We start from the raw sequence: 16033 nt of genomic DNA, 5'->3' as shown, positions 1-16033 counted from the left end.
AAATATTCATTGCTAAAAAATTAACTAAATTTTTCATAATCAATGTTTTCGAATGTTTTTTTTTTAAATTATACTGGGTTCGCTCGTCGAAAAATAATGGGTTCGGTCGTTAATTCAATATCATACGTTGAATGTTCTTTTAAAATGATATTGGGTTTGTTCGCCGAAAAATAATGGGTTCGGTCGTTAATTTGATACCGTAGTTTATATAAATTCGAAAAAACACCGTTTCGGCCGAATCCGGTGCATACAATGTGGCTCCGCCAATGTGAATGGCCAAACTCAAAAAATTGACTAACAAGTATCACAACCCAATTCTTGAATAAAATTTACCAACTTGGATACTTTTACGACAAAAGCATAATTAAACCAATTATAGAGGAAAAATATATTTTTCGTTATAAAATCTAAAACTCCAAACTTTGAACAAAGCCTATCGCCGTCTTTGATATTTTATTTCATGTCCATTATTTTGAATCAATAACTTATTTCCTAGGACCGCTCGACGAACCGAACGTGTCCGGTTCAGCATGCTTATACGCTTAGTTCGCTTTAACATGTGAGTTTTCCATAACCTCTTTTTAACTTTTAACATTTTTAGGGTGTAACACGTTACCATGTTTTCTAGATGACTATTATTTACGAACCGATTCGCAATTATGTCATGCATGCTAATAATATTTCTTTCGTATTGTTTATATTAATTATACGTGCATTATGTTCAATGTGTTTATCGCTTTATGGTTGGTATATCAAACATCAAAGCGGGAGGGTCCGACGGGCATACCTGTGCTACCAATTCTTCAACTTCAATTGTTGAGAATGGTGGTATCATTATCATTCCCCTATGTTGGGGCGTTATTTTTTGCTGCATTTCATTTACTTTATGTTTGAATATATTGCATTCATGACATGGAAATCAACAAACATTTTTATATTATATGTATACCAACTTATGAAATCTCACCAGCATACGTGTTGACAAAAAAATATATTAGTTTAAACGTGTCGCGGGTTGAATTTGATGATGTGCTTAGGACGAAGATAACTAGATTACCTTAGGATATATTAAATAAGACTTATGTGTTATCCAGTGAAATGTCCTTTGTTTTGTTCCCAATTATGAAAAGTTATGTAGTTGCTACCTTGTGAAAGTTGAATAAATATAATTATTGTTACTTTAATAGTGTTACGAGCTTATAAGTGATTTGTACGTTGCATCTAGGCATATTCCGCTTAAAGCCGAAATGTTACAATTTTCATACATGTGGGTTGTTCGATTATGCAACTTTAGTACCTTTTTTGAATTTTTTGCAACTGGATATTTGGATTAGTTTTGGATACATAAGCAAGCCAAAATAGACATTACATATTACACGTTACACATTACAAATTAAAGGTCGCCAAAATACATGATAGAAAACGAAAAACATCCATGAAATGCAACATAATTTTTTGCCTTTTGTTCTTAATTGGCATTCTTTCGGTAGCTTCAAGATATCTGATTTCATCTTAACCATTGTTCTTGCATTTTCTTCATGTGCATTAATTTTTTTCAAATGTCCGTGTATGATAACAGTAGCTCTTTGACACATCGAATGATCAAGCCAAATAACAAACCCACAGCTTTGCATCTTTTACTATAACATCAATTAGGTCAGAATTTGGAGGACCAACATGGATTAATTAGGTCAGAAGTGAAGAAAACTAATATTTTAACATACCTTTCTACCACAGCAATAAAAACGTTGACCATGGTTACATGATGTCCAAGATGTTTGAACGATTGTTAGGGTTTGAAGGATTGATGAGCAGGGGTGATATGTTCATTTAGGGTTAGAGATGACCTTTTAATTGTAATATCTCTTTTGGTTTTCCTATATATCTAAAACTAATCCAAGTATCCAGTTGCAATAAATTCAAAAAATGTACTAAAGTTGTATAACTAAACAAAACACAGGTATGAAAATGACACTTAACTCAAAAGACAAAATAACTAAAATAAACAAAGTTACCAATTTAACCCTGAACCCTAATTTAACGGACAAAATAGACAGGAGTTAAAAAAAAAGTACTAAAATAACGTGTTTTTTAAATGTTAGGTATTCAGTTGCGATAAATTCAAAAACAATATTAAAGTTACGTAATTATGCAAACCACATCTATGAAAATGTCATTTAAGTATAAATTAAATATTAGATTTGCTTAATAGCTTTTACACGTAGAAAAAAAGTGGTGTTTTGGTGTAAAATATAGTATAATATAATATTCAATGTTTATTAAAAAAAAGAGATATGTTTAATCTTTGAAGTGAAAAGAGAACAAGAGCACGTATGGGGTCCTCGTCTCAACATTGTCTCAACAAACTTGGTTAAAATTTGGGACAAATGGCAAATGATGTCATGTAGTTGCATATAAATGTCCTTCATGAATTTAATTATAAACACCCACGCCTTTGTTTATAATGCATGCATAAAGTACTTGTTTAGAAAAAAAAAACATCATGCATATAAAACAAATATAAACTGTACGGATTTATATGTTAGTAAAAAAAACTTTGTTATACAGAATCTGACAAATATTTTTGTGATCTAACAGTCAAATAAAAATAAAATTAATTTATCAAACATTACATATATGTATAATGTATTTAACAGCGAATGAAACTAGTTCCATTAGTCAAATAAAATAAAATTAATTTATCAAACATTACATATATGTATAATGTATTTAACACCGAATGAAACTAGTTCCATTAGTCAAATAATATAAAATTAATTTATCAAACATTACATAATACATATATGTATAATGTATTTAACACCGAATGAAACTAGTTCCATCGAACATGTTTGAAAACCACCATCATCATTACATGTGTCTATACTCGAATGGAGTTAATTTATTAAACTTGTTTAAAAAACACAGTAAGATTCATTGTATAATTGCTTTGGTCCCTCAGTTCTTTTCTCATACACTCATAATAACTCGTTCCATTCCGTCTATCATACCCACATACCAAACACTATTTTACTTTTGTTTATATGCTTCAATCCAATACTAATATATGCTTCTAAAATTAGATAAGTTGCATTTATCTAATAAAATAACTAATCTTTTCTTTAAACGCAATTTTTAGAAAATGGTTTATTACAATTCTGAAAATATGTAATTTGATGTTTTAGATCTTTTTGGCAAACATATGATATTTTCTTTTTTTCATGGAAAAAGTACACAATGATATGTTAAATTTTCATTCCATGTTTAAGACCAAAAACAAAAACATTCATCCACTTATTACACCCAAATTTCCACAATTATTAACTCTAGGTTCACAAGGTCATGTTGGTATATACTCTATTATTTGATATAACATTTATACCTCTTTGTATTAAACAAATCACAACTTCAACTAAAACCGAGCCGAATCCAACCTTGTAACCCTATTAAGTTTTCAAAGATCCACACAGAGGTAGGAGATGGCGGATCCTGCACGCCTTCGGGTCCTCGCACTAACCTTTGACTTCTCGATTAGAACCTTCTTGATATTGACACATGTGGATACGACAGTGGCCACCCCAGCTGCAGTCACACCAGGGCAATAAACCATGTAGCAAGACTCGAGCGATTTGCATCTTTTAACTAGATGGGCTAGACCAAAATCGGTAATCTCACGGCAATGTGATAATATTATATCCTTTAGCAAAGGACATCCTTCACCTACTTCTGCCAATGCCATATCCCCCAAATTCTAACAAATTTGTAAGACAATACGCGCACGATTTCAGTATCTTAACAAAATGATAGAAAATGGTGCACAAATGGTCCTTGTGATTATAAAAAAATAAAAAATTGCAAACTTAGACCAAAAAATCTGTGAAAGGGTTGCACGTTCAGTCCCCACCATTAATCCCACAAACTTTTTAACGAAAAAGTGATGCAATCACCTTTGATCAGTGCAAAATCAAAAGTTCTAATTGAAGGTGATGAAGTCGACGTTAGGGATTATGGATTTTTTAGAATTCCAAATTTAAAAAGACACAATTACCTCTATATAAATGGCACATGACATCAGTTTGCAAATTTTTATAAAACCTAGTGACCAAACTTGCCATATGCTCAGACTACAGGGACCATTTGTGCAATTTTCTCAAAAAGATATGAAGGTAATAAACTAGTAATCTAATTGTTTAATCATTTGGATGTTACCTGAAGAACACTAACATCCAAATAAGTTAGTTGAGGGCAGCCTCTGGCAATAGCTGTTATTCCTGTATCTCCTATTTGATAGCAGCCGCTAACATTTAAATGACATAATAAGGGGCAACCATTACCAATAGCCACCAAAGCTTCATCCCCTACCCTGTTAATAAACATTCAAAATTAGTTGTAAAAACAATTGAGAATATATATGAGCATGGTAACCCTAGTGGAATTGTTTCAAATTTTCAATGACGTAAAATAAACTAAAATACACAAAATTACAATGAATTCTCTTTCCAATGGATGACATTAGGCTTGTAAATGAACCGAACGAACACGGACAGAGCATGTTCGTGTTCCTTCGTTCAACTTTAACCGAACCAACGATCGAACATGAATAGTTTTATGAACGGCGTTTTCTTGTTTGTGTTCGTTTGCTTAGGAAATGAGTGTGTCCTTGTTCGTTTATGCACGTTCGTTAACAGTATAAACGAACGATTCACAAACATAACTTGACTGATTAAAAGTAAATGCTAATAACAATGTGTTGGGCCTATAATGTTACTAAAACTAGACTAAACTGTAACGTGCCTAAAAAAACACATGAATACATTAAAGACAGCACTTAAAAAAACATATATATTAAGCACAAGCAAACTAACATAAATGAACGAATGTAAGCGATCATTCATGAACACAAATGAATATACGAGATATTTGTTCATGTTCATCAATTTAACTAAATGAGCATGTTCATTTGTTTTTTTAAATAAACGAACTTCATGACGAATGGTTCATTGAACACTCGGTTAGTTTACAGGCCTAGATGATATGAACTTAAGCATGTGTGCATGCATATTAATATTGTACATCAAATGTATCCACATTTGAGATGATTATCATAATACATAAAAAGGAAACAGAAAAGTATTACCTATCACAAAACCGAATGCTAAGATCTGTAAGGTATTTACAGTTGTCACCAATAGCTATAATGCCCTTGCTCCCAACCTATAAATTTAAAAGCAGCATTGTACATAAGAAATGTCACAGGGAAACTGATATGCGTATAGGAATACTAACAAGATGTATAATACCTCATAACATCTGCGTATGTGAAGTTTTTTCAAATTCTTGCAGCCAATAGCAATGCTGCATATTGCATCATCTCCAATGACAGAGCAATCCACTAAATGAAGAGCTTGTAAATACTTGCAACCTTCGCCAACTTCATATAAGGCTTCATTACCTACTTTTTGACAGTATAGTAACGCTAACTCTCTAAGACGCCTGTAAAATTACCATGCTAACCACATAAATCAAGATAAAGAACAACTAAATAGAGGTTTGTTTATTGGGAAATAGAAGATTATTAGTTTTATTTATAACTTACATGCAAGACCGTCCAATGGCTTCTAGACCATATGTGCTAATATTATGGCAACCGTTGATTTCGAGGCGTGAAAGTTCGGGGCAACCAGCCGCAACTGCCTCTAATCCCTTATCACTCAAGAAATAACAATCACTCAGCATCAAGCTTTTTAGTTTTTTACATCCTTTCCCAATGGCATAAAGGCTCCTGCATAAGTCAATCAACATAGAAAACATGTGCATCATGAATTCCAATTCGTGTTTCTCTTCTATGTCTTTAGGTAAAAGACCAAAAAAATCCTTCTGATACTTATGGCAATGACTTGCGGCCAAAGATATGTAAATGTGAAAGAAAGTTTGTAAAATACACCATTCAACATAAGAAATTCACCAATAGTAACCAAGTGTTCCACTAAAGTCACTCGAAACTGTTTTGCTTCTATAGAGTCACTCAATTTTCATTAGGCATTCCAATCTTGTGAACCTTTTTTTATGCATGTCAAAATCTATAAAATTGAGGCAAATGAAACATATATAAATCCTGGTTATTATTTAATGATTTTTTTTAATTAACCTGAAGGAGGAGGTAATAGTGATTAGTGAAAAAAAAAATCACTAAATCTTAACCAAGTTTCATAATCATAGCCAAGGTAACAGGTTTAGCTACTAACCTTGAAAAGTTGCGTGTTTATGGTTCATGGTTTTAATTTTGTCACTAGTGTAGGTATCAGTCATTTTTTCTGCACTTTTAAAATAAAAGTTTAACAGAAGTTAGCGTTAATACCTGAACTCGTGACAAAATTAAAACCAAGAACACAAAACATTCGACTTTTCAAAGTTAGTACCCTAACATGTTACTTTACCAAAACTACATGGATCATCAATGTAATTAAATCTTGTTTAATTTAAGTCAAACTGGAAAATACATTCACAAAGTAACCAAGATTGGAACACCTAATGAATAAAAGAAGTCCTAAATCTGAATGAGTGGCTTAAAAACAAGTATTATGGAAAGAGGATATAAAGAATGAATAACTAACTTGTCTGAAAATCTTTGAAAACTATGAAGTGCAAGTGACTCCAACAACACACAAAGTCTACCAACAGCAGTCAAAGCCTCATCTGTAACCATGATGCATTGCAGATTCAGGCTCTTGAGAAGAGGGCATCCTTTAGCAACAGCTATTACCCCTTTATTGTTGACATACTCCGAGTCCAATGATAAAGTCTCAAGAACTCTGCAATGAGACCCAACAGCTTCTAATGATACATCAGTTATTTTAGCACATGCAGCCACACCTAGTGATTTCAAACTCTTCTCACAGCCAAAGGCCAAGTCAACTAAACCAATGTCGGTCAAACCTTCACAAAATCGCAAGTTCAGTACTTCAAGTTGCTTGCAATACTTGCCGATAGCACGCAGGCCTTGATCTCCAACATAGCAACCCTTTGGAAATATAGAACAACATTAAACATAAATAGCAAAGAAGCATCAAATATAAATGCCAGAATATTGAGTGGTTACAGTTTGCGGTTTGACCAAAATAACCATTTTAGATTTTTAGTTCAATAGTTTGTTTTGGCTTTTTTAGTCTTTAGATTCAATTTTGTCTCAATGAACTCCACATTTTCAACTCCGTAAACTACATGTGCATTTTAGTCATTTGTCTTAGGTACAGATACTAATGCACATGACACATACATAAATTAGAGATTAAAATTATCATTAGCGTGAACGGGACCCGCTTGAAAATATAATAAGATTAAAATTAATACTGATTCTTTATTGATTATTGATAAAACTAATGATGGGATCCAAACCCAACCCCACTCCCATCAGTATTTATTTTTAATCTTATTATAATACTTTCAAGTAGGGCCCATCCACTTAAATAATAATTCATATATGTACCATGTGTATTAATACTTGTACCCAAATTAAAAGGCTAAAATGCCCTTTTATGTAACAAAAGTATTTAACATAGCTAAAAACGAGCAGCAGATTAAGACAAAAAAGAAACAAATGCACTAAAAAAAAAAAAAAAAGACACAAAAGCTATTGGACTAAAATGGTTACTTGGGTCAAACCACAAGAACTAAAACCGTATTTAACTCCAGAATATTTTACCTGCAAATCCAAACATTTCAAAGATTTGCATTTCTGAGCTACAAATGTGAGGCCAGCATTTGTTGCATTAGAGCACCATATTAGGGTTAATTTCTGCAGTTTTGTAAAACCATCAGCAACAGCAGCTAAACCAGCATCCGATAAACAATAAGGCTCATATCTGTCTGCCATAAGGTGAAGCCTGAGCCATGTAGGTTGATGCCTAACACTGCCCCGTCTTCCCTGCATTTCACAAAAAAGATTAATAAGAATAGTAAATATGCAGTCTCTAATATGAGCTTGACACATGTTTCATAATATTATTACCAGAGAAGCAATCAAACAAACAAACAACTAGTGTTTGTTTAATGCTACAATGAACTTCAGATGGAAACTCATAAGTAGGGCGAAGATTTTCATTCCTCTTCGCTAATACGTGAAAACTTACTCATTTGTCAAGAAAATATAAGATATTTTTTATTGGCCCTTTATGCATTATTCCAAAAAAGTAGTCAGAGCAGTTTTGCATATCCATATATTAAAGATCAAAATCTTAAAACCTCAGTTAACAAAAAAAACTAAGGAAATTGGAATCTATTTCCCAGCACTTTCTGAAAACAACAGTGTAAAGCCAGTGCCACATTTTTTTTTATCAATTCCATGCATATGTAAATGCCTAATCATAAACGAATATGCCAAAGTTCTAAAGAATTTCCTTCTCCTGGCTGAAATCAACGATTTAATTATGCAACCCTCATCTGGTTTTCACGCGTTTCCAAAAAGTTACATCCTAACAACACAGTTTTTTATGCCTATAGTTTATATTGAAAAAGGGCATATAGCCAAGTCCATCAACATTTACAATAACTTTATAGCCATAACTTCATTATTCATTCAATCAACTTAACACACCATAGACAAAAATTTCGTAACACTCCGTCGTTATACTCTCTAACACTACTTAACTTCCTTGTTCTTGTAGTATTTTATACTTATTTTCCAGTTTTGTATGCTTATTTAATAAAACTTAAGTTTGTATATTTGTTATATGGATTATTCGGATAATTTCGGATTATCCGAATCCGATCCGAATCCTTCCGAATTCAATTCGGATCGGATAGGAATGTCCCTAATTCGGATCGGATCGGATTTCGGATAGGGTTCCAAAATTTTCAAATCTGAACAATCCGAACCGAATAAACCAAATAACCCGTTATCCGATCCGATGAACACCCCTAGTTCCACGTGAAGGATTAGTTACACTGCATGAATTTTGGTTCCCACTTTCCCATATTTTAGTTTTTTGTTTTCAAAGTTTAGCATAGCAGTACTAGTTAACCTTCCTATATATACGTAATTTATTTTTAAAAATGAATTATCCAGAAAATGAGTTAATGAAAGTTTTGTCTCCCTCTAATATTCTCTCAAGTTTCCATCTATTTTCTCTAACCATTTGATTAACGATTAGGTTTGTATCAAATTCAAAGAAAAAAAGACTTTTCCTGCAAAAGTTCCTAAATTAATACAGGCTTACTAGCTTATTTGCTACAAAATGTTAAACTAATGCATCAAAAACTGATAGAAAGTGTAGCCAATTCAACATCTAAATGCCAAATACCTCATTTTGAGGCAACAAATCAATTATAAAAATTACACATCTTGTAATGAATCCGAAGGCCAATACAAACTTGTTCAAATTCCAATTCAAATTGATGCTCATCAACCAATAAAAAAGCCCCAATTCCCTAAATTTCATCTTAACATTAACAAAACAAGCAACAAAAAAAAAAAAAAAAACCTGAAACCTAGGGCAAAAAAGGAGCTTACGAGAACGATGCAAAAAGACTCCTTTTCTGCAAAAAGTTCCTAAACTGATAACAGATTTACTAGTTTATTTGCTACAAAATGTTAAAATTAATACATCAAAAACTGATAGAAAGGGTAGCCAATTTATAGCATTTAAATGCAAAATCCCTCATTTTCAGCAGACAAAATCAATCATTAAAATTACTGCACATGTTGTAATGAATCTGAAACTCTTAGAATACCTACCAACACTACTGTAAATGTCCCTAATTCAAATTGACACTCAATCAGCCAATAAAAAAGCCCTAATTCCCTAAATTCCATATCAACAATAACAAAACAAAACCTAGGGCACAAAAGGAGCTTACTTGATCGAACGGGTGAGTCCCGGAGACTCGCTCGTCAATAAAAAGGTTTGTAACATTAACGAAACGACTGGCGATGAGGTTAACGAGCGAATCGGGGCTCCCGGAGCCACCGATTCGGATGGTGTCACGGCTGAGGCGTTCTAGGGTTTGCCAGCGGCGGCAGACGAGAGCGCAGGCGTCACGGCTGGACTTGGAGTCCACGTGGCGGAAGATCTCGATGAGTAACTCGTCTGGGAGCATTGAATTGATCCGATCATGATGATGATGGCCTCTCATTTGCATTCAGTGTTGATTGAATTGAAATGAAATGAAATGAAGGAGATTGTGATGAGTTTTATGGTGACTCGGTGGATTGGCGGTTGGTTGGATGGTTTCAGCTGATGAAAATGGGGTTAGTGGGCCCACAGATTGTGTTTAGAAAGATATAAATGCTGGGAAAGTTTGGGAAAGTGGAAAACAACGTACGGAAGGAAGGAAGGAAGGAAGGAAGGAAGGACTTGTTAACTTTGTTATTTTTCTTTTTAAAAAACTTGTGATTGTGATTGCTTCTTTGTTTGGTTGAAGGTAGCATATTGTTTGTTTATTTCTTATGGTGTTTTTTAGCGCTAGATACGAATCGTGGATGGTATGTCAGAGATTTTTGTGTGTGATAAAAAAGGAGTTTGGAGTCGTTACGAATGACGTTTAATGTAGTTAATGATGGATGGTAATGAGTAAGTCGTTATGATCAAGTTGGAGGCATTACGGTATTGTGATGATAATGACGAGAGTAAGTAGTTTGGGTATTGGTGGGAGAGTTTGATTGAGCAACTTGTGTAGATGAAATGTGATACTGGGTATGGGGTCGGGCATGGATTGTCAGAAGAGTTCCATCCTTAGGGGGAGGTACCTTTGTTCCTTACGTGTGTTCATGTACTTTGTCATGTCCGTACATGGTTACGTTGCTAATAAAAGCATTCAATGGTATTTCTGTTGAACACACGTGTTTGGTGAATGTTGCATTCCAACTTTCGAGTGTTTTGTGTTTACACATTTTAGGCTCGTGAGAATTATATTTGTTGTTCGTTTTGGGCGATTGAAGTTAAGTTGTGTCGATACAAATATATGGGATTTAAATAAACACGTGTCGAACAATAATTTTAAAACTTGGGAAGCAAGTCAATATTTAATAGTGAGTAACCCATCAAAGATGTAGCATGAGAGTTATACCTTTACTATGTGACATTAAGGTGGTGTTTCTTTTCTGAAAAAAGCTCTACGGGCGCTCTTTTGTCAGCGTCGCGCAGGAATGAGCTTCTGTAGAGTGTTTGTTTCCCATAGTCGTTTCACTAAAAAACATCCGTGCGGGCTCTTTTTTGTGCTGATCTGGTCCAACCTCTTTTTTACCTCATCTAAGCTCATAAACCATCGTTCGCCTTCACAAACTTTCAACCTAGCCACCACCCCTCGCTTCTCCACCGGTCGTCGCCTCTCCACTGCCCCTGCTCCACCTATCGAAATCCAACACCCAAAGCATAAACTTACTGTACCCTGCTTCGCTACCTCTCGTCCCCGCTGCTCTCTGCCACCCCCTGCCGTCTCTTTCGAACTTCGACGTTTAATGTAAGTGATATTAACAGTCTTCAAATTTTATATTTGCTAAAATTTGCTCGTGATGAGATTGAAATCAGTCATTAGGTTTTCGTATTTGAAAGTTGAAATCAATGTATATAGCATTTGAGAACTCATATTGAAAAGACCTAGGTTTAATTTTTGCTTGAGAAGGTTGAAAAGACCAAAGGTTTGAATGTGCTAAAATACTTTAGCATGATGCAGAAGTTAAAAAACTAACAGACTTCTTATTACAAACTGCAGACTTTTGGTCCATCTCTTATGTAACATTCGTTACTTTTCAAACCCGAAAACCATACCCGTTTTGAATTTTCGAATTTTTGTTTTCAAGTATTGTGTGTGTGTGTGTGTATAAGGATGTATTCCCAAGATTTGTTTGACGTTCGTCAATGTTTTCGACTCGGTTTCTCGTTCAATGTATTTTGTTCATAGTTTATATTTCCGACGTTTAATGTTCAATGTGCGTTCGGATATTATTTCATTGATTCGTTTACAAAAATCTCGAGCTTTATCGTTAATAAACTTTCGGGTTAAAAAACAAAAATATAAATATTAAATCTGTTTGAATAAAAGTTAATAATTCAGGGGCTGATATTGTAACATTTTTAAAATATATTAAGTTAACCCAACCCACCCCCGCCCCCCCCCCCCCCCCCCACCATCGCCGTAGATCGTTTTTCCGTTGGCCGGATTCCGGCGCCGGAAAATCCGGAAACACCCCAAAACCTTGTTCTTTGACCGATTAATTTAGCCTAACATCTTTAGATGACTATAACTATCGTTAACTGATAATTTAATTGAATTAAAACGTCCTAGAATCTTCAATAAGTCCTTGACCATCGTTGGATAATCGGCTTCAAGAAATTAATACTGACTAACGAGTTACATCGCAATTTCTTGTATAAATAGGATGCACATCTTCATTCTAACTCATCCCAAACCCAATCTTTCATTGAAAAACACTCTATAATTCATAGATGATCCGTCCAAGTTAATAACTCCAGCGAGTCCCATTCACCTTCAATCCATAACTATACCAGGTAATCATTATATGGAAAATACCGATTTTGATACGATAAACAAAACCCCATGCTAAATCCATCGTAATTGGAACGGATTATTCAATTGGAAACCCTAGGGTTCCAAATGGAGAAGACGAATCTAAGGTCTGTTATTATTATTTTGTTTCAATGTGTAATGAATGGTACAAATGGTTCAGTGGATAAATCGTTGGCTTGTTAAACTCAAGACCCGGGTTTTGAAAACCGGGTCAACCATTTTTGTAATTGTTTTTGTTTTTATTAACAATAATTAATCTCTCTTTAAAACTAATAGTATATATAAACAATAAAAAATCATATCTAAACGAATGTCTTCTCCAGATCAACTGGTTAACTCACTATGTTCATATTCTTGAGACCCGGGTTCGAAACCTGGGCCAAACCTTTCTTTTTTTTTATTTTATATTTTATTAACCTATATATTCATTTATTAATAGATTGTAATTAATTAAAAATCATAAAAATCATTTTAAATTAAATAAAAATTAATTATATAAATTAAATATAAAACATATTTCACCATTTTACACTTGAAAACCAACTTTCGTTTTCGTAAACCATGAATTAAAAATCGTTCGTTAATAATAAACGTAAACTTTAATCTACTATAAACTATTTTGCTAAATCGTTAGTTATAATTTCGAATTATAAACCTTAGTTCAAGTTTTTCGAACGTGAAAGCCTCGTATCTTTGCCATTAAGATAATTCTATCATAATATTAATCAAGGTGTCGTTAAAACATAAATATTAATATAATAATAAAAAGCCATAAAATTAGTAAAATAATTCCTAACTTTCAATATAAGCTTATACAAGATATAACCCCGTTAGATTATCAATTGAGTCTCATAATTATTTATCCTAGCTAGTTCGGATCGTTTAAATTGGCTTTTGTGACGCTTTCGGTTCGTTCGCCGTTTAAAATCTTTTAGACGCTTTTAATTATCCATAACATCTCAATTCATAAGGTGAGTTTCTCACACCCCTTTTTTAAACGTTTTCATATTTTGGGGATAGTATATGTATCCTATCAAATCTCAAGAATTACATTTTTTCCTTACAAATTACAATTCATATCATGGACTTGTGTGCTTACTCGCTTATTTGTTTTATACGTGGATTTCAAGTGGCTGCCTCAATAGGTATGATCATATGCCTCTCTTTGCATTCAAGTCCATTTGTATCGAGTGGAAAAGGGACCTCATATCCGAGTACGTTGGTAGCCCCAACTGGAAAGGACCTTCGTTTGGTCTTTACACTCAGGTCCATTACACTCAGCCCCAACTGCAAAGGACCTCATCTCTTTGCATTCAAGTCCATTTGTTCTTTACACTCAGGTCCATTGCATCGAGTGTAAAGAACCTTTATGTACTCATTTCACAAGTTTCATGGAATTGTATAATTATTACGTATTATATCAAACTGTGGGATTCTCACCAGTTATGTTCATAGCTGACTTTATTTTATACATATGATACAAGGTGTAGAGATATGAGGATGAAGGTTAGAAGACACATAGCATGCTTATAGATATGCTTATTTTATACATGTGATTTAAGAACAACTTATCATTTCATTTATTTATTTGTTTACAACTTATATTATTTGATAAACCTGTGTTACATGAAGATTTAAATGAAATAATGTTATTATGACCACCTAATAATGTCACGTGTGTTTGAGTAATATATGCGTCACGCTCAGACGTTTCCGCTTTAGCCGGGGTGTTACATCTTGTCTACAGAGATCTGCAGATGTGATCCGCAGACTGCAGAAAGTTTACCTTTTAAAACAAACTGACATAAGTATAAACACTAGTAGGAAACCCGCGCGATGCGGCGGAAAGATAAAATATTGACTTTTCATAGTCAAACTTATATTGTAAAACTAAAATAATTGTCATTTTTCTATTGCGTAAGTGTTAAATCGGGTTTGTAGGTCAAAACAAGCTATTTTAAAAAAAATAGTCCTTTTGAATGGCGGTTTAGACTGTCCAACCAAACTTGAAAATTAAACACGGGTCAAAATGGGTAGTTTTGAAAACGGGGCCGAAGGTAAGAAAATTTTGGCTTCTAAGATTAAAATTAAATTGTGTTTTTTTGCCTGAATTTGTCATTTGTTTTTCAAGTTCATAAACAGCTTTGTTTAATTAATAAATAAAAATAGTCAAACAATAAGTTGTTAGAAGTTTCGTCCTTATAATTTGGACACATATGACATAAATTTGAATTTGAGAGATGTCTTTTCTATATTTTCGGCATATACACAAACATGAAAAAATATAAAATAAAAACAAAACACAAAATAAAACTGTGCATACATAAATGAGATTCGAATACCCAAACTCCTGGCCACCGTTATATTCATATCATCATCTTCGTTTGAACAAATGATCCTCTCTAGTTAGTCTCCAGGCATGTGAAGGCACTAATGTTGAATATATTTTGACTTAATCTTCATATTATAAAGTACAGCAGCAGAAGAGTGTTATGCTTTTAACCAGCTGCAAGATTGTTATGCTTTTAACTCAATATAACTTTCATATTCTACACCATGAGTAACTCTTCAAAATTAATATTGGTAGTAAATAAATATGAATGAAACAAAAATAATTGCACATAAACAAATGCAAATGAAAGAACAAAAACGAATATGTATAAACGAAAGCAAACGAACGTTCGCGAATTCTAAGGAATGAATGATGCCTTCATGTTCGTACGTTTAATTAAACGAATAACAGTTTGACCGACACGAAATCAACCGAACCAAACAAGTTAAAACGTCTGTAAACCAACAAATAACCCGTAACTCATTGTTCCGAAAACAAAACTGAACCATAACTAACAAAATCACATCCAACACAATAACTAAAACGCCCCTTTTAACTAATCTGCGACCAATAACCAGTTAATTCAAGTTTATCCAAGGCTACACTTTGGCTAATAAAACTAACAATTTATTTTTACCAGCTTACCCCTCGTACCTTTGTTACATCATTCATATTGTACTTTCATGTATACACAAAACAGTGGACAAAATAGACCTTCTTAAAACCATAAATTCACATTGGACAAACCTAAATGCCAATGTGAAAAAAAAAGAAATAAAAAAAAAGTAATATGGGCCACCAAAGCAATAATTAACAACTAAGAAAAGTGCAGCCGCTAGGTATTGAACCCGAGCTATCACCAATGCTAAAGTTAAAAAAACATAGTTCAATAAACTCACCATCAAGTTTAATCATTGCCTTATTTACCAGGCATCCCCTCGTCGTGCTTTAGTGAAGTCACCAGAGTTCCAACAAGCGTCCATTTTACAACCGATCCATCTTTAATGATCTGGTGATTATCAACCAACGATGTTTCATCCGCGTATCTCAACCATTGTAGTGTTTCGTCCATGAATTTTTATGCAATGCTGATTTCTACATCTGCAACAATAAAAGAAGACTTGTAAGGTGACTTATGTCACGGCTTTTCAAAGTTAACTGGTTGATTTTTAAAAT

General features: G+C 33.5%; 1 protein-coding gene across 1 annotated transcript; it reads right to left on the bottom strand.

Annotated features, from left to right (window-relative positions):
- Positions 1-3425: 3425 nt before the first annotated feature.
- Positions 3426-10131, bottom strand: LOC143632728 (uncharacterized). Its single transcript, XM_077101162.1, has 8 exons — positions 9856-10131; positions 7703-7924; positions 6615-7021; positions 5597-5782; positions 5301-5493; positions 5138-5214; positions 4210-4363; positions 3426-3751 (listed from the first exon to the last, which is right to left on the bottom strand). Exons 1-8 carry the CDS (start codon positions 10129-10131, stop codon positions 3455-3457), a joined length of 1812 nt encoding a protein of 603 aa, XP_076957277.1. The 3' UTR covers positions 3426-3454.
- Between the last annotated feature and the right edge of the window lie 5902 nt (positions 10132-16033).

Source organism: Bidens hawaiensis, unplaced genomic scaffold (genome assembly GCF_021521415.1).
Source record: "Bidens hawaiensis isolate Kalapana, Puna unplaced genomic scaffold, B.hawaiensis_p1.1 tig00006521_1, whole genome shotgun sequence".
Taxonomy (NCBI): domain Eukaryota; kingdom Viridiplantae; phylum Streptophyta; class Magnoliopsida; order Asterales; family Asteraceae; genus Bidens; species Bidens hawaiensis.
The sequence above is the reverse complement of the archived record's forward strand: the minus strand, read 5'-3'. Positions and strand labels throughout refer to the sequence as shown.

What these genes read in the sequence shown, in the direction of transcription:
- LOC143632728 (XM_077101162.1), bottom strand. Translation starts at nt 10,131, where the DNA reads ATGAGAGGCCATCATCATCATGATCGGATCAATTCAATGCTCCCAGAC. An exon ending in GCCATTGGACGGTCTTGCAT is followed by an intron (nt 5,494 to 5,596) that starts GTAAGTTATAAA and finishes GTAATTTTACAG; the next exon opens with GCGTCTTAGAGAGTTAGCGT. An exon ending in TGGATGTTAGTGTTCTTCAG is followed by an intron (nt 3,752 to 4,209) that starts GTAACATCCAAA and finishes CAAATTTGTTAG; the next exon opens with AATTTGGGGGATATGGCATT.